Raw genomic sequence first — 16179 nt, 5'->3', positions numbered from 1 at the left:
ACAAGAATGAAAGTTGCAAAAAGAAGGTCTCAGATCTGTCAAAGACGTCTGAGTATCAAAAATACGAATTGGAAGGCATTGGGATTGCTCCCGCCAGGGCTTGAACCTGAGACCTTCGCATTACCGGATACTCGGAATGAAGTATTAGTACGACGCTCTAACCAACTGAGCTACGGAAGCCGTCCAATTCGATGGCTGTGGATTTGGTAGCTGAGTCTATGTTCCTAAGCTCCAGAGACGGATTCAGTGAGGAAGTTGCTGTCACCAAATGCGTGGCATAAAGCTTGATGAACTATCCCGTTAGAAGAATTTGAAGAAAGTAGACCCTTCAATGGACCCTCCAATATTCCATTTCCTCGATGTCAAGTTTCAAGAGAACAATCTAGACGAATCCAAGTCAACCGTGCCCTGTCATGAACCCTGCCTGGCACGCAAACTTGCCTGGTCTGTGCAGCAGCATGTCACATGTGACAGACAGCCATAGAACCATGGAAGGACGGCAGATGCTCAGCATTGATGCCTCAGCGACTCCAAAGGGCTTCGACTAGGAACTGACAGCTGAGGATGGCGGCTTATGGGGTTCAAGCTCGACGCCTCGTTGGGCTCTCAGTGTGACTTTGGAAGTTCGGTACGATGTTTCTCAAGGATCTTCAGTAATTCTCAGAGACCCCAGTCCTAGTCCATGACAGGACCACTCGTTTTGAGATTCAATGCCCAACTGAGCGGAACAACGACTTGGACCTCCATCGCCGATCACAAGGGCAATGATTTGCATGCAACTCTATGTGACAGAGATAGACTTGCAGCATTCGCATTGCTCAGCACAATTGTTATCTCTTCGGCCAGAATTAACATCTGTACCTTCTTTGTCGACCTCACTGAGTTGCATCTCGAGCCTTCACGTTATTCGCTGATATGGGCTCGTGGCGCCGCAGGGGGCAGTCTGAGAGCCCTGTTCTGGCTCCCATCTCGCAATGCACTGGGGCCAAGGACCAGAAGATGCCGGGGTGAGCTGCTGCACTATTGCGTCAGTAGATCTCCACACCACAGCCAGCTTTGGATGTTAAACAAACGAGCTTTTGCTCTCGTCAAAGAAGGGGCAGAGCAAGCACGAATCGATAGATGCAAAATTAGGCCCAACGAATGCCCAGAATCGTACAAGGCAAACGGCGATGAACTCTATAACGGGAAAATGGGACTATCGTTGATGGGGCCTTGGGCAGAGACAATTTCTGAGCAGAGTTTGTCAGGCTGGTAGGTCTCATGTTCTTCCTGGCTGCGCTTGACCCTCCATCTGAATGTTTCGCGTGGGAGGAGGGCCCGTCTCATTGGGCCGCCATGGTAGACTCATCGTGTTTGGGGTCGTAAGGCAGGCAGACTGACTTGCCTCCGGTACTTGATGGATCATTGGATGGGTATACCGTCTGTCTATTGTGGTCATTCGTTGATGTCCACACAAGGCAAGATTCCTCTGAAGTTGTCAAGTTTATGATCAACGTTTGGACAGAGGTTCGATCAGACTTGCTACATACTATTCGACGAAGGTGCAACAGGCGAAAAGATCATCGTTTATGTTAGTTCTCCCGTTGCGGACCGCTGCCACCATCATCAATCTTGTACCTAACCTTGGAGCAGCAGTCCCCGCTTTGCCCACTACAACAGCTTACCAGGTCTTCCCATCTTGACATTGCTCAAGCAGCCCAGCACCAGCACTGCCCATGCCCAGCCCCTCCATTAACTAGAGTAAGGTCAAGGTCACGGCTGACACCCTATTGTTGGCGGGGGGTTCCCTCTCATTATTGCTGTCGGATGACGACGTTCTGCTTTGCTTCCATGCTCCGTCCTTGCTCGCCTGGGGCCTGATTCTTGCGGCGCTTTGCGGCTTGCGCGCCATTAAACCCACCTGACACTCATAAACTCTTTTTTTCCTTTCTCTTCCATTTCTCTTGGCTATTGCTTTTCTCCTCCTCTCTTATCACCTCAAAAACATCGCATTCTTTTGGGTTTGTAGTTTACAGCTTTGCTTCTCGCTTGGCTCGTAACAAGACCTCACCAAGTCTGAGGCTCGTCGCTGGAACCCCACCTTGTTTGAAGTGTGACGACATACCCTTTTGCAACTCTTTGTCGCAACCCAACAGCCTGTTGAATTGAGTTGGCGCCTTTAAAAGTGCACCAAAACCAGCATCGGTATATACACATCCACAGAAAACAGCACTTTATTACACCAAAATGTCCCGTGTAAGGGCTACTGAGTTCGAGGAGAGGGATTACTACCCTGCTCCTCGACGTTCAGCTCCGGAGGGGCTTGATGAAGTCGACTATCGTCGTCGCACCGTTACCATCAGCCCTCCCCCGCGAGAGGAATCTCGAACACCCGCCTTTTTGCGAGAAGATACTCGCCGAACAGAAGCTGGTCCCATGGTCTTGCGCCAGCGTCAAGTAGAGACCATCGACCGACACCGACCCAGAAGTCCCAGCCCAGTTCGCGTTCGAGAGGAACGCATCATTCGAAGACCCCGCAGCATTTCACCCAGCAGCCATCACTCGCACGACCATGAGCATGAGCGTTCTCGCACCAGAGTTTACGAGCGAGAGCGAGTCAGAGAACCCTCTCAACCACCTCCCAGGCGAGCTCCTTCGCCCGCCCGTGTTGTCAGATACGTTGAGCGACCAAAGTCGCCTTCTCCTCCGCCCGCCCCTCCAGTTGAGGAGCGAGAGCGCATTCGCACTCGCATCATTGAGCGCGAGAGGGCTCCTTCGCCCCCTCCGGTTCCCAAGCCTTCTCCTCCGCCTCCCCCGCCCCAGACTATCCGCGGACCAACAATCGAGCGAGAGGTTATCACCCACTACCGGGATATCGACCATGGTAAGCAAACTGAAGTTCTAACCAAACGATTCAAAACGCTAACAGTTGCAGGCATGATCAAAGCTAGACCTCCTACTCCTCCTCCCCAGCCAAAGCCTCAGCCTCGTGCTCCTTCCCGAGTCCGAGAGCGTGAGACAGATATCGATATTTCTTTGTCAAAGAACAGAACTGAAGTAGATGTTACTCGCACATCGCGCACTCGTTCTCAAAGCCGAGAACGACGATCCGACTACCGCGATGACGAACTCGTGGTTCGACGCGAGTCCGAAACAACCCGGCGTCGAGCCCATTCAGCTGCTCCTCTGCCGACACCCAGTGCTGTGGACGAAGAAGGCGACTATCTTACCAGCAAGATTGACTCTCGCGGCCGAATGGGTGAAGCCTGGGGCGGTGCTACCAAGGACTGGACACTCGTTGATGTCCCCCCAGGCACTGAGCGCATCCGCATGGATGGAGTCGGCGGTGGAAGTACCGAGACAAACTGGACGAGGTACAGTGGTTCCAGGAAGAGCAAATTCATTCCTGAGAGGGATGACGCTCCTTCACCTGCTCCTGCGCCCATGCCAAAGCCCATTCTGAAGGACCCGTCACCCCCAGATACTCGTGACCGTGTTAATGTTTCCATTTACGATCGCGAGAGGGAAATTGATATCGAAAGAACACGAGAAACGCGTTCTCGACCTGCACCTCCACCACCAAAGGATATGTGGACTGAGATCACCAAGGACCTCGTTATCCGTGAGGCTATTGAGAGCTCTGGGTATGAATACGAAGAGACCAAGGAGTTCTACTACATCATGGACTATCTTAAATACGTAAGTTGTCACCCAAAAATGACAACGACCGAATGCTAACATTTGCAGGACGACGTTCTTCGCCTAGTTGACATTTCCGATGAGATCCGACGATCTCGAAAGCAGCGCGCGAGAGAACTGGAGTATGAAAGAGAATACCAATTCGACTATGAACGCGATAGTCACCGACACAGCCACCCTCGCTGGGACGAGGTAACGGAACGTGAGACGTTTTATGACACTCGCCCACCCCGAGGCTACCTGCGTTAAGTCTGCTTTTTTACTGGCGTTCTCATTCATGGTCACCTTTTGAAGGGCAGCAGAGGTTTTCTTTTTGGGTAATGGATACCTTTTTTTCCAAAGCAACTACAGACATGTACTGGTGTCGTGAATGATGTTTCATATTGGGCAACTATTGGTTGTACGAATTTACGAAATCAATCATATACAGCGGATGAAACGATATGAGTTTGTACGGTATGGAATGGATGTATGTAGATGCTTGGTTGAAACGCATAATTACGACTTATGACAAGAAATAAATAACGACAACTTTTTCAATAAGCACATTCATATTTTCCTGTTACAATGCTCCTTTGGAGGCAGAAGAGCAACAAGAAGAAGAAGAAGTCTCGTGATTGAGGGGCTGCCTGTTGGGACTGGTGACCTCATGGTCTTCGGACATCCCGCTGCCTACCCCTCCATCGAGGGGCATTCTACAAGACCCACGCCTAACCGACATGGATCGCAGACTTGACAAAGTAAATAAGAATGATAAGTTTCAACTCTTTTTACTCACGGGAATTGATCCCGACTTATTAGTGCCCAGCGGTCCTTCATCGCGAGCCAAGTTATTCAAGATTTCTTTTTTTTCCGGCATGCATAGATGCCCGGGTAATGAACGAGTAATCGGTGTTGCAACACTACCTCACCGGTATTTGACCCCTGGACTGCGAGATGTCATTGCCCTGTTATCCCGGCCAAATCGAATATCTGACGCGACCTTGAGTTCCTTGATTCGACTCTGTAAGGCTTGTGTTATAGAGCCCTGCGTGTAGGCTTTCAAACGGCTGCCAGACTGGGAAGCCTGGCGCTTCTCGCAAACGAGGATAGAGATCCTTTGTTTGATAGGTGGCTAGGGCTCAGGTAAGAGAGACACTGAATTGAGACTTGTTGTCATTATTGTGTTGATTTTTTGCATTACCCTCCCAAGGTTAAGCATAGATAGGTATCATTGTACGATGCCTACGACTCAAAGTGACAGCATGTGGTCTAACACCGAACATACTTGTATGGCAACAAATAAGAGATTGTAGTGTATTTACTTAAGCCAGGGCCGGACTCTTGGGGCAATCATACCTATTACGTACTGTTTAGTACCTGGATAACAAAGGACATTTATTTAAAAAAGACTTGCAAGCCTTATAGTAATGCAGTTTGAATACAAAATCATGCTCCACTGGCAACGTGACATCTCTCCAGAGCACAAAGCAGAAGCTGAAAGCCTGACTAATCCCTTCAACAGCAGAGGAGAGACCAAAGGAAACCAAACAAGACAGCTTAAGTCTTCATCAGTTCACTCAGTTTCGTGCTATCTGTGTAGTAAGGAGCCCCATTGCCCAACGAACCCACTTCAACTCACGATCTAGTTATTTGATTCGCAAGTAGCTGCCCGTGGACCTTGTGTTCCCCGATGCTGTGAAGGGCACAGACGTTTGCAGACAGGGAGGCTGTGAGGTTTATTACCTAGTTATATAAGCATTGGAACCAGAGTACTGTGAGAACAAGCCGACAGGCAGGATACAAAAAATAAAGAGCAAGGGGCCTTAAGACAGACTGGGTTATATCGTAGAATGGTTTGGTTGGGAGAAGCAGATATTGTCAGTGCTCTCATGATATAACGGCCTTGTACGGATACTAAAGTAGCGGGAGCAGGGCCAGTAACGAAATTTCCCCAGACTGGACCCCTGGAAACGCATGGAAGATCCAAATCCCAAGACGAAGCGAACATCGAACATGAGCCCTAAATCTGACAAGTCAGCTTCATTTCGATAGCGGCCCAAACTGCATCCGCCGTGGAACTGGATAATAAATGAGTTACCCAGCGTGGCAAGGCTGGCGGCGTTGGTTGCCATGGAAGAGTGGAACTATTTACTTGGGAAAGAAATCAACACAAACAGAAGAAAAGAAAAACTAAGAAAGGAAAGGGGGTTTGATCAAATTATGTGTGAGCTAAATGAAGTGATAATTTCAAATATAAAATGAATATCCTCAGCAGGAACTATTCGAAGGGATGGGTTTGTGCTATGCTATGCCTAACTTTAAACTCCCACCCAAAGGTAGCCAGGGCCCTGTTGTCCCTGATGGCATTTGTTTTGCCTGGCCTGGGCTTCCATGTGAACCTTACGGTACTTGAGATACCTTTAATTGGCACTGTGCCAAAGCCTGTGTGAATTTCTTCACCGCGGGGCACTGTATAAAGGGCGTACAGTGCGACTTCCTATAGATTAAGCGAAGTTCTTCCCGCCTCCAGTGTAAGTAATGGAAGCAGGTTTGAATTATGCGTTCATAGTGGAGGTTCTACGCATTGGAACTAACAACAGTCCAGGTAAACCTGAATCAAGACAAGCGACAGCGTGCATAAGCAGCTAAGGTCACGAGACCCCAAAAGCAGCCCAGAGTCTCATGTATCGTCTCATAATAAACAAAACAAAACGAAACCTGCTGCAGATATATTCGCACCAGCCAGGAAAGTATGATGGCGTTCGCCGCAAGGTCCCGCAGCAAAAGAAGGGCATGGCCGTCGGTGTGGAGGGGTCCTACATGCATGCATAGTAGGTAGGTACAGTAGTCACAGTGAGGCTCAGGGCTGTGACGCATCAGCAGGTAGACATATAGGTGATGAATCACAACATCCTCAGTCCTGTTCATCGCTGTGATTCTCCCTTTCGTTGATAACTGCAGCCTGTTACTTAGCACACATACCTGCATGTCTATTATTGCAGTTCCCTGAACCTCAAATCAGGCATCAAACGTTGCTGCTCCGTGGTGAAAATAACCGCCTCTCACAGATCACCTCTGCACAGTGCCATACAGTGTCGAAATAAGTGGCGGTAGCGACTTCGAGGGCAGGAGCGGGCTGCCGATTGTCATCATCAAACCTTTGATCCAAGAGGTTAACTTTTCTCTCCCCTGTAACATCAAGCCGTAAAATATCAACACTTCTTCTGTCTAAAGTCAGGACTTTCTCTTCCTTCACCACCGCTTTGCTACCAATCAAGCATCTCAAAGCCCATCAAATCAAACAAGGCCCCGTTCCATCGGTTTTTGGCCCGCCAAGCTCGTTCGACCCTCATACCCGTTCTTTTCCTCTCCTGGCCTGAGCCCCCCGTCGTGGGAAAAAACCCCCGCCTCTCCGCCTCATCCAGAACAGTTCTCTCTTCCATCTGCCAAACTTATCGACACGTGCGCCTAACCAAAGGCTCTATTTTTTCCTTCTTCTTCTTCATTCTCACACATTTACGCCTTTCTGCGCCTTCACTCATTATTGATACCTCCCGAAACCGCATGACGAGACGTTCTTAAATCGCAAAAATGTCGAGCTCAGAGATAAACCAGGTGCTCGCAAATTCGCTGTCGCCTGGTCAGTATCCCACGCCCTCCCCGCCGATTGAAACTTGAGCAGTTATCTGCGAGTGAAGCGAACCAATGCTAACTTTTGTCAGATGCGAACCTGCGAAATGCTGCCGAGCAGCAACTTACCCAAGCCGCTGAGAGCAACTTTGTATGGCACCCCTGATCCTCCCTCCGCTCCAATGACGGCTGACGATTCATTAGCCCCTATACCTCGCAACCCTCGTACAAGAGTTAGCAAACGACTCTGCCGATGGCTCCATCAGAGCTGCTGCCGGTATCGCCCTCAAGAACGCCTTCACAACCCGAGACTTTGCTCGTCACCAGGAATTGCAAGCGAAATGGCTCCAGCAAACAGACGACGAGACTAAGAACAGGGTCAAGGAGCTCACTCTCCAGACTCTCAACTCTTCCAACACCCAGGCTGGCACTGCCGCCGCCCAGGTCATTTCTTCTATTGCCGCTATCGAGTTGCCCCGCGGCCAGTGGAACGATCTGCTACCTTTCCTTGTCAAGAATGTGAGCGAGGGTGCCGACCACCAGAAGCAGTCTTCTTTGACCACCATTGGCTACATCTGCGAGAGCCAAGATGCTGAACTGCGCGGGGCTTTGGTAACACACTCAAATGCTATTCTGACTGCTGTCGTGCAAGGAGCCCGAAAGGAGGAAACGAACATCGAGGTTCGCCTCGCTGCCATCACCGCCCTTGGTGACTCGCTCGAATTTGTCGGCAACAACTTTAAGCACGAGGGCGAGCGAAACTACATTATGCAGGTCGTCTGCGAGGCCACACAAGCCGACGACTCAAGGATACAACAGGGCGCCTTTGGCTGCCTCAACCGAATCATGGCCCTTTACTACGAGAACATGCGATTCTATATGGAGAAGGCCTTGTTTGGTCTTACCATTCTTGGCATGAAGTCCGATGACGAGGATGTCGCGAAGCTGGCTGTTGAGTTCTGGAGTACTGTTTGCGAAGAGGAGATCTCCATCGAGGATGACAACGCCCAAGTAGAGAGCTCTGACCAGATGCGCCCTTTCTACAACTTTGCCCGCGTTGCTGCCAACGAAGTCGTACCAGTTCTCCTGCTTCTCCTCACCAAGCAGGACGAGGACGCCACCGACGACGAGTACAACCTGTCCCGCGCTGCTTACCAGTGTCTGCAGCTGTACGCCCAGGCCGTTGGTGCTACGATCATCACTCCCGTCCTTCAGTTTGTTGAGGGTAACCTACGTCACGAGGACTGGCATAACCGAGATGCTGCTGTATCTGCTTTCGGCGCTATCATGGAGGGTCCTGACGAGAAGGTCCTGGACCCTATCGTCAAGCAGGCCCTGCCTATCCTCATTACCATGATGGATGACCAATCCCTGCACGTCAAGGACTCGACTGCATATGCCCTGGGCAGAATCACCGAGGCATGCTCCGAGGCCATTGACCCTCAGACACAACTCCCCACTTTGATCGAGTCGCTCTTCAAGGGTCTTCTCAGCAGCGCCAAGATGGCACCCTCATGCTGTTGGGCCCTTATGAACTTGGCTGAGCGTTTTGCTGGTGATCTCGGCGCTTCTTCTAACGCTATCACCCCCCACTTCAACAATGCCGTCAGCTCTCTGCTGGACGTTACTGCTCGCACAGAAACCGAAACCTCAGTGCGAACCGCTGCTTATGAGGTTCTCAACGTCTTTGTGCAGAACGCTGCTTCCGAAAGCTTGCAGCCAGTTGCCTCTCTCTCCGATGTAATCATCAAGAGACTCGAAGAGACTGTTCCTCTCCAGAACCAGGTCGTCAGTGTCGAGGACAAGATCACTCTTGAGGAGATGCAGAACAGCCTGTGCACTGTCCTCCAGGCTATCATTTCTCGCCTTGACAAGGAGATCATTCCTCAGGGTGATCGTATCATGCAAATCCTTCTTCAGATCCTCAACAGCGTGGGTGGAAAGTCTAGCGTTCCTGATGCCGTTTTCGCTACCATCAGCGCCCTTTCCACTGCTATGGAGGAGGATTTCGTCAAGTACATGGATGCCTTTGCCCCATTCCTGTACAACGCCCTCGGAAACCAGGACGAGCCCAGTCTCTGCTCCATGGCTATTGGTCTGGTCAGCGACATTACTCGATCTCTGGGCGAGCGCAGCCAGCCTTACTGCGATAACTTCATGAACTACCTCCTCAACAACCTCAGGGTATGTATCCCCCTATTTGTGTGTCTTGTCAAATCTAACCAGTCGCAGAGTACCACCCTGGCCAACCAGTTCAAGCCTGCTATCCTGCAATGCTTTGGCGACATTGCTGGTGCCATCGGTGGCCACTTCGAGACATATTTGTCCGTGGTTGCCCAGGTTCTCGAGCAAGCTACAACTGTTACCGCTTCTCCCGAGGGCCCCTATGAGATGTACGACTATGTTGTCTCCCTCCGTGAGGGTATTATGGATGCCTGGGGCGGAATTATTGGTGCCATGAAGGTCAGCGAGAAGAGTATGTCGTCCTGTCCGTCTGATATGCAATCATTACTAACACGCTATAGCACAAGCTCTCCAGCAATACGTCCCTCTCATCTTCAACGCCCTCAGCATTATCGCTAGTGATATGAACCGAAGCGAATCCTTGATGCGGGCTTCCATGGGCGTTATTGGGTAAGCTATTCTGGCCCAGCAACTCGCATGAACTATGCTAACTCGAACAGTGACCTTGCTGATGCTTACCCCGACGGCCAACTGGTTGACGCTTTCCGCCAAGACTGGCTCACTGTTATGATCAAGGAGACCAAGACCAACCGGGAATTCCAGCCCCGAACTATCGAGACCGCCCGCTGGGCCCGCGAGCAGGTTAAACGCCAACTGGGTGGCTCTCAGGCCGTCATGGCCAACTGATCTGGCACTCAACCTCTTATCTCAAATTCAAGGCGAGCGATCGCCGCCACAAATAAATGTTCCCCTCCCCCTCCCCAGTCATAGCACGATCCCCACGACCCTTGCATGTATATAGACCCCATACGACACTACAGTAATTCAAATACCCCCTTATGACGCTTCACCTGGCATATTCATCGCTACATGATGTATTCATTCCCCTATCATATCACTACACTACACTACACTACACAGCCCATTTTGTTTTATTTATTCAGATGCAATGATGGAATAGAGAAGTCATGTATGCCCTGCGAGGATGAAAAGCGGCGGCGGCCCAAAATTCATGTAGAGGATAGGGAGTCAAGGCGGCCGGTTTATTACTCTTTTTTGTTCTGCTTTTGCAGCCCTGGTTGTCACGGCCCATGGAGTCTGTCTTGGATTCCCTTTCAAGTGTTAGGGAAGGCTTAGGACGGCGTACTCGGACAAACCACCTTTGTGGAACATGGTGGGATTCTTGAGGAGTGGATTGAAAATTCGGAGTGTGTAGGGGATCCTTAGAGTTGAGAGAAGACACGTTGAAATGAAACCTTCGGACTAGAGTATCAAGTGAGCTCGTCTGTAGCTGTCGATAGTCAAACAATCGTTGGCTCTCATACAATGAACCCACAGACACTTGCCAGATGTTGTGAAATGCCACCTTGTGCTGATGAATCTAAGCCAGACGCAGCCATTACCACAAATAAAATGAAGACTTGACATCAGTAGTAGCCTGGATCTGTTTGTCAGGTGTGGTTCTAAATCATGGTGGAATTCGCACTTCACATATCGGATCCCACGATAGGTCTTGATTATTAAATAAAATGACAAGCTATTTTTCCTTCTTGCCTACAATGATGAGAAGAGTCCATTTGATATGAGAAATCATCCCCATGATTCTCAATTTTACTTGAATTTGTAGTGTAAGGAATATGAACAGATATTGATACCTTTGACTGACATACCCTGTAAAAAACGTATCATCTTGCTGCCCCGTCTGTCCAGCGTGGTGGAATAGAAGACAATCAACGTTTCTTTCTTGCAAATATTGGATCCCAAACAGTGCCAAGAGAAATTACTTATAGCCTTCGAACAAATTGCTTGTCGGTATCCAGTCCTGGGACCCGTACGAATAATAGTTCAACTCGTCCAAGAAGCCGTCCAGAGGAGGGTTTAGTGGCCCACTGGTGATATCCATAGCTGTTGGAATGCCGGTTGCTAACGGAGCGTTGCCCTGCGATGCCATTGGATAAGCTTGGACAGCATTGGGGTTAAAGCCCCCAAGGACCATGTCAAAGTTGGCAATATTGTCAGAACTCATGTAAAGCTGAGGCTGAAGCTGAGGCGCGACGAAAGCCTGTTGCTGTGATATTACCGATAGTGGTGGCTGATGAGGATGAGAATGAATTTGTAGCTGTTGTTGGATTTGAGGTTGAGAAAAATGAGAGGGTATAATATGAGTCGTAGATATGGAGGCAGAGATATCGTTTGGGGACGGAGACTGCAGAGCAATGGAACTTGAAGCAAGAGAATTGCTTTGTCGAGTGTATAAGGACGAAGCAGGCGACGCACCACATGATATCGGCGTGGTCGTAGGAAGGTGAGTTATTGAGTTGTGGATGAGGTCTTTGCCATCTGCCATCCCATTTTCGCTTTTAAATGAGCTGTCAGGATCTTGAGCAAAGCGCTTTAAGGCATCGACCCAACGAGAAGCAAGAGGCCAGACCTCTTTGCATTCCATCAGAATATCCAGGCTGCGTTGAAACATCATATACCCGTCATACGTGATGTTCAGGACTTGATAAAACGAAGAGAATCAATACCCAGGGTATATATCGTTTTTGACAGCAGGATAACTCACAGGTCGGATAGCGCCAAAGATATATAGAAAAAAGGCCGCATGTGTAAACACAAAAGGCAGCCATTTGTGCACCGACACTTTCATCTGAAGAGCGTCCCGTAAACTGGGCGTCGATTTGCTCGTAGAGCCTATGGACATTGTTGAAAAGGTCGCATGCTATCTGGTCGAAGACTGACGGCCGCTGGTGATATTCGCGTGATGAAGTGAGGATACTACAACATATTAGACTTGGCATTATGCGTTGCTTATGAAAACTTACTACTCCAAGTATGGCCGACGAAGAACAATATTGCAAAGGCGCGGAATCATTGTGACCCCAAGATATGCCTGAGTTGTTAGTGGTTCGGTTTGTTACAAAGGGGGGTAGCGTACCAGATCCTGTGCTTTGGCCTTGTATTCAGACAGTCTAGCCCGGCTCCATTGATGGCTGGGAGGTAAGTTCCTTTCCCACTGATCAAGCTTTTTGGAGACTCTGACAAACTTGCTCTCTGGATCCCATGGATAAGAATAAGGAGTATAGTTGACTGCATCCCGTGTGACAACGCCCCAGAACCCATGTGCTTGAATGAGAGTGCCGAAAAGAGACCGGTTTGGATCATTGACCAGACTTGGGTCCTTGATAGCACGCGGAGTCCCTTCAAGAGCGGCCCGCGAAGGAGGCTCTCGCCCATTGGCGAAGTCTTCTTCATTACAAGGTAGTAGGGCATCGATATCCGAAGCAGCGAGAGAGATGGGCGAGGAGGAGCATGAGTGTAGCTGATCCTGACTATGTAACATCCACTGAGTACATTCTTTTCAGCCATATCACTAACGTTTGTTTTTTTGGCATGACTTACCAGAGTCCTCCGTGCGGATTCGCGAAGAATGATGGCATCAGGCGTAGGGTTCGAATTCTCATAAGCATAAGTATGTTCTAAATGCAGCTTGATTGCAGATGCGATTCGAAGAGCAAGGCCCATGCTCGTCTGTCAAGTCAGTACTGGGGCGGTTGTTCAAGTCTTCTACACGTACATGGCTCTCATCTTTAAGTCCATTCCCTTGTTGTGCGATGCTAAGAAGATAAAAGGCCTGGCAGTTCTCCAATGTATTTTTGGTCGGGAATATCTCGCCGAGTGCAATGCCTGTCGCCCGCTCCATGAAAAACCCAGACGCCTTTATGCCAGACCCATACCGCCTTGATAGAGGACGACTGAGGCGAGCTGAAATGCTAAGAATACTGACAACGAGAAAGACGCTAACCGACGTGCGATCTTTAAGCAGGCGCTGGGGAAATTGCTCTTTAGGAATAAAACCAAGTTGAAAGTAATGTCGCGTGAACTGGTTTATACCATCAATGATCTCTGGTAGTGGAGGTAGATTTTCCCATCCGTTACTCAATGTGCCTAGAGCTGTCGAGGAAGCATCAAGACTCCCACGTCGTACTCCTCCTGGATCCTGTCGAGTCGTCTTGGCAGTCCTTGTGCGAGCAACGCGCGGACGCCGATGGCATCGATCATTATCCGGTTGGCCTCGTGGTGTGAACACGCTGTTATACAGAAATTCAGATAAGGTTCAGAGACATGATCAGGGAAGCCTACCATCCGCCTTCCTTGACCCCGGCGTCTAAGCAGGCCTTGCAGGGAGGCTGGCCACGATCGTGGACACATTTACTCCTCATGCGCCGGCATCTATAGCATAGGATCAGCAAATGAGTACGCATGAGGCACGAGACAGGCTCATCTACCGGCGACAAGCAATTGAAGCTCGTCGTTTGACGATCGGGACGGAGGACTCCATGTTTCCACTTCGGCCAGTGGTGAGATACCAACAAACGATGGCAGTCACAGGAGCTCTAGTAGACAACCAGGTGTGCACCGGAACCAGGTCTTGGTGCTGGTGCTGCAACAAGCAAGGTTACAAAAAGACAATCGAACGACAAAATGCACTGTACTCTAAACGCCAATGGCTGATGCTGGTGCCGTTGCGTACCAATCGTGTCCCGTATCCTAGTGGAACTGAGCCCTTATGCCTTGAATGCTGGATTAGATTTAGTGTCGACGTATTTGCTGGAATCGAGACGGATATCTAGGCAGAGGGAGCTGGAGCGGGAGATTGGCTGCAGGGCGACAAGTGCTGTAGACAGCCCAGGCCAGGCCAGGTCAGGTACGCGACGCCGTCCAGCCAACAACAAGCAATATGTAGTGGCGGGTCAGCACAAAGCGCTGCGCTTCACTTTCACCATTCAAAGAAGTACGGATAGGTCGCTCAGGCAGGATTACTCTGCATCTGTGGGAGCGCAAGCGCAAGCGCTTATGGCCAGGAGAGGAGAAGGTAATAAGGTATGCTTGGAGGAGAGATCGAAGGATAGGCAGATCAGGTGAGGCGATTGGCTCATAAGACGAGGGTGTTAAGGGTATTGAACTACCCGATCAGATTGACCGCGCGCAGCTGATCGGCAAGGAAGCGTTGATCTGCAGTTAGTTGGCACCGGCTCCGTGGCACTCGCGTCGTGGCTTTATAAGTTTGCAGTTCCTCCTTGAGAGCTGCTCAGTACAAGCTGAGGCGAGGAGACCAAAAGCAAGCACAACAAACTGCTGTGGGAGGCTTGGAACGACCTCGACGAGCGAGCATCACAACGAAATTGGCCAAGACGAACTGCACGGGAGCGTCTGGAACTCTGAGTGATGCGTCTATGTTAGCGTTACTTGGCTACGCGAACCCGATGATCAGATATGGAGAGGAAGACCGGCAGAACTCGAAATATTATGACAAGAGACGATGAAGAGCGATAATAATGAGGCAAGGCCCTGGGGGATGATATGGGTGCCTCACTGGTAGGTAGGGGCTTCACCTACTACATAAGCAATACCTGCATGTTGAGACTGAGCGAAGGGGACATTCTTGCTTGCTTGCTTGTTTGCTTGCTTGCTTCTGCAACCGCGCCTAAGAGGCCTCGAAGCAGTTACGAGACCAATGGATCGACCGTGATTGGTCAAGGAACGGCGATGCAAGGGACAGGGATGACGGGAGGGGCCGGTTCTACTAGGATGATATTTAGATCACGACCATGGTTTGAGCTTTGGGCAATTCGTTCGCTATCTATTTAGCTTGGGATGTGCTTTGACGTAAATCAATACCAAACCTGGGCACTAGCTATGTATAGAAGGCAAGAGAAGGGCTGAAAACTCAACATTGCTCAAGACATTGCTTGGACTCTTGTACTGCGTATCATCCGCCATGAACCTGATCAATCGTTTCTATTTTTCAACCCCCCACGCTTAACTGTTGGAATCTTGTTTGCTACAGGTGAATGATACGCAATTTGATATGCAGGAGCCAACAATACTTTCCTAAAGCTCATCCTGGAGCCTTCAAGCACAATCGAGACTATTCTCCGGTTGACATACTTGACATGGCCCAAGGGACTCACGGTCACTCATCTACGAACTGAATCTCGAAACAAGCCGAGATAAGTATAGTGTCGCTTTGTATTCTTTATTAGTTGATCGCTGATCATCTACGTCGATGAGTTCCAGACACACCAGAGTTGCCACACAGCTCCTTGCCAAGACTTTCAGTGATCGAATCGACGATTTGCGATTGCGGTACATTGGTGATGAGCATTTGATGAAGACACCGATCCATTCATGCTGATCTCAACCTAGCATCGGCTGAGCTTACGCTAAGACAACTAGGTTGGTCTGATAGCCACAAAAAGACAAGGGGTGAAGCCTTCACAAGATTTCATTCTGTCCTCCAAATCATGCAGTCCCAGTCAAGTTACGTGAACATGGTCCAATGTTGACGAGTGCCTGGAAATGATTTCTCGACGGAGCAGCGGATTCATCACAAGCGTGGGCTACACTTGGAGACGAACATGGTGCCACTAGGTATGCATGTTGACGTCCAGGCTTTCTATCTCCCATTAAAGCCGGGACTATCCCTAGTTGAATCCTGATTCCCATCAACTACCGAATTCGAAGCATGATCGGCGCGTTCTTCTCCCGGTCAGATCCCGCGGCTGATGCCCATCCCTCGGCGCCAGGGGGATATTCGATCCTTTGTAGAAATGTTTCGTATCAAGCATAGACGGGGTAAGAAGGGCCGATGGTTTTGTCCAGAGTCGAAGCTGTGATGTTTATAGCATACAATGTTAA

General features: G+C 49.8%; 5 protein-coding genes and 1 non-coding gene across 7 annotated transcripts; 4 read left to right on the top strand and 2 right to left on the bottom strand.

Annotated features, from left to right (window-relative positions):
* Positions 1–85: 85 nt before the first annotated feature.
* Positions 86–180, bottom strand: FOXG_19195. The gene has a single exon. It is a non-coding gene; the product is annotated as a tRNA-Ile (tRNA).
* A 735-nt stretch (positions 181–915) lies between these two features.
* On the top strand, positions 916–1011 carry FOXG_19194 (uncharacterized protein; the record flags this gene model as incomplete). The annotated part of the gene is made up of 1 exon (XM_018399393.1): positions 916–1011. One exon carries the CDS (start codon positions 916–918, stop codon positions 1009–1011), a length of 96 nt encoding a protein of 31 aa, XP_018241815.1.
* A 739-nt stretch (positions 1012–1750) lies between these two features.
* On the top strand, positions 1751–4257 carry FOXG_06149 (uncharacterized protein). Of its 2 annotated transcripts, XM_018384670.1 has the most exons (3): positions 1751–2866; positions 2918–3681; positions 3730–4257. In XM_018384670.1, the coding sequence occupies exons 1-3, from the start codon at positions 2230–2232 to the stop codon at positions 3928–3930; spliced, it is 1602 nt and encodes a 533-aa protein (XP_018241813.1). In that variant the 5' UTR covers positions 1751–2229; the 3' UTR covers positions 3931–4257. The 2 variants fall into 2 exon arrangements, with proteins under 2 accessions (XP_018241813.1, XP_018241814.1); XM_018384671.1 differs by having other exon boundaries at positions 2918–4257.
* A 2115-nt stretch (positions 4258–6372) lies between these two features.
* FOXG_06148 (uncharacterized protein) lies at positions 6373–11035 on the top strand. The gene is made up of 6 exons (XM_018384669.1): positions 6373–7303; positions 7386–7444; positions 7498–9477; positions 9526–9769; positions 9819–9927; positions 9978–11035. Exons 1-6 carry the CDS (start codon positions 7255–7257, stop codon positions 10162–10164), a joined length of 2628 nt encoding a protein of 875 aa, XP_018241812.1. The 5' UTR covers positions 6373–7254; the 3' UTR covers positions 10165–11035.
* On the bottom strand, positions 10976–14784 carry FOXG_19193 (uncharacterized protein). Its single transcript, XM_018399392.1, has 8 exons — positions 13767–14784; positions 13621–13710; positions 13055–13568; positions 12880–13008; positions 12416–12823; positions 12303–12370; positions 12044–12255; positions 10976–11979 (listed from the first exon to the last, which is right to left on the bottom strand). Exons 1-8 carry the CDS (start codon positions 13817–13819, stop codon positions 11258–11260), a joined length of 2196 nt encoding a protein of 731 aa, XP_018241810.1. The 5' UTR covers positions 13820–14784; the 3' UTR covers positions 10976–11257.
* Positions 13985–14503, top strand: FOXG_06145 (uncharacterized protein; the record flags this gene model as incomplete). The annotated part of the gene is made up of 3 exons (XM_018384668.1): positions 13985–13997; positions 14069–14361; positions 14456–14503. 3 exons carry the CDS (start codon positions 13985–13987, stop codon positions 14501–14503), a joined length of 354 nt encoding a protein of 117 aa, XP_018241811.1.
* Positions 14785–16179: the final 1395 nt, after the last annotated feature.

Source organism: Fusarium oxysporum, chromosome 2 (genome assembly GCF_000149955.1).
Source record: "Fusarium oxysporum f. sp. lycopersici 4287 chromosome 2, whole genome shotgun sequence".
Taxonomy (NCBI): domain Eukaryota; kingdom Fungi; phylum Ascomycota; class Sordariomycetes; order Hypocreales; family Nectriaceae; genus Fusarium; species Fusarium oxysporum.
Note: the sequence above shows the minus strand (reverse complement) of the source record. Positions and strands in the feature narration are given on the sequence as shown.

Coding starts and splice junctions, on each gene's coding strand:
- FOXG_06149 (XM_018384670.1), top strand. CDS start 2,230: ATGTCCCGTGTAAGGGCTACTGAGTTCGAGGAGAGGGATTACTACCCT. Junction 2,867..2,917: donor CTACCGGGATATCGACCATG/GTAAGCAAACTG, acceptor TAACAGTTGCAG/GCATGATCAAAGCTAGACCT. Junction 3,682..3,729: donor TCATGGACTATCTTAAATAC/GTAAGTTGTCAC, acceptor TAACATTTGCAG/GACGACGTTCTTCGCCTAGT.
- FOXG_06148 (XM_018384669.1), top strand. CDS start 7,255: ATGTCGAGCTCAGAGATAAACCAGGTGCTCGCAAATTCGCTGTCGCCT. Junction 9,478..9,525: donor ACCTCCTCAACAACCTCAGG/GTATGTATCCCC, acceptor AACCAGTCGCAG/AGTACCACCCTGGCCAACCA. Junction 9,928..9,977: donor GCTTCCATGGGCGTTATTGG/GTAAGCTATTCT, acceptor TAACTCGAACAG/TGACCTTGCTGATGCTTACC.
- FOXG_19193 (XM_018399392.1), bottom strand. CDS start 13,819: ATGGAGTCCTCCGTCCCGATCGTCAAACGACGAGCTTCAATTGCTTGT. Junction 12,824..12,879: donor AATCCGCACGGAGGACTCTG/GTAAGTCATGCC, acceptor GAATGTACTCAG/TGGATGTTACATAGTCAGGA. Junction 11,980..12,043: donor TCTTTGGCGCTATCCGACCT/GTGAGTTATCCT, acceptor CGTTTTATCAAG/TCCTGAACATCACGTATGAC.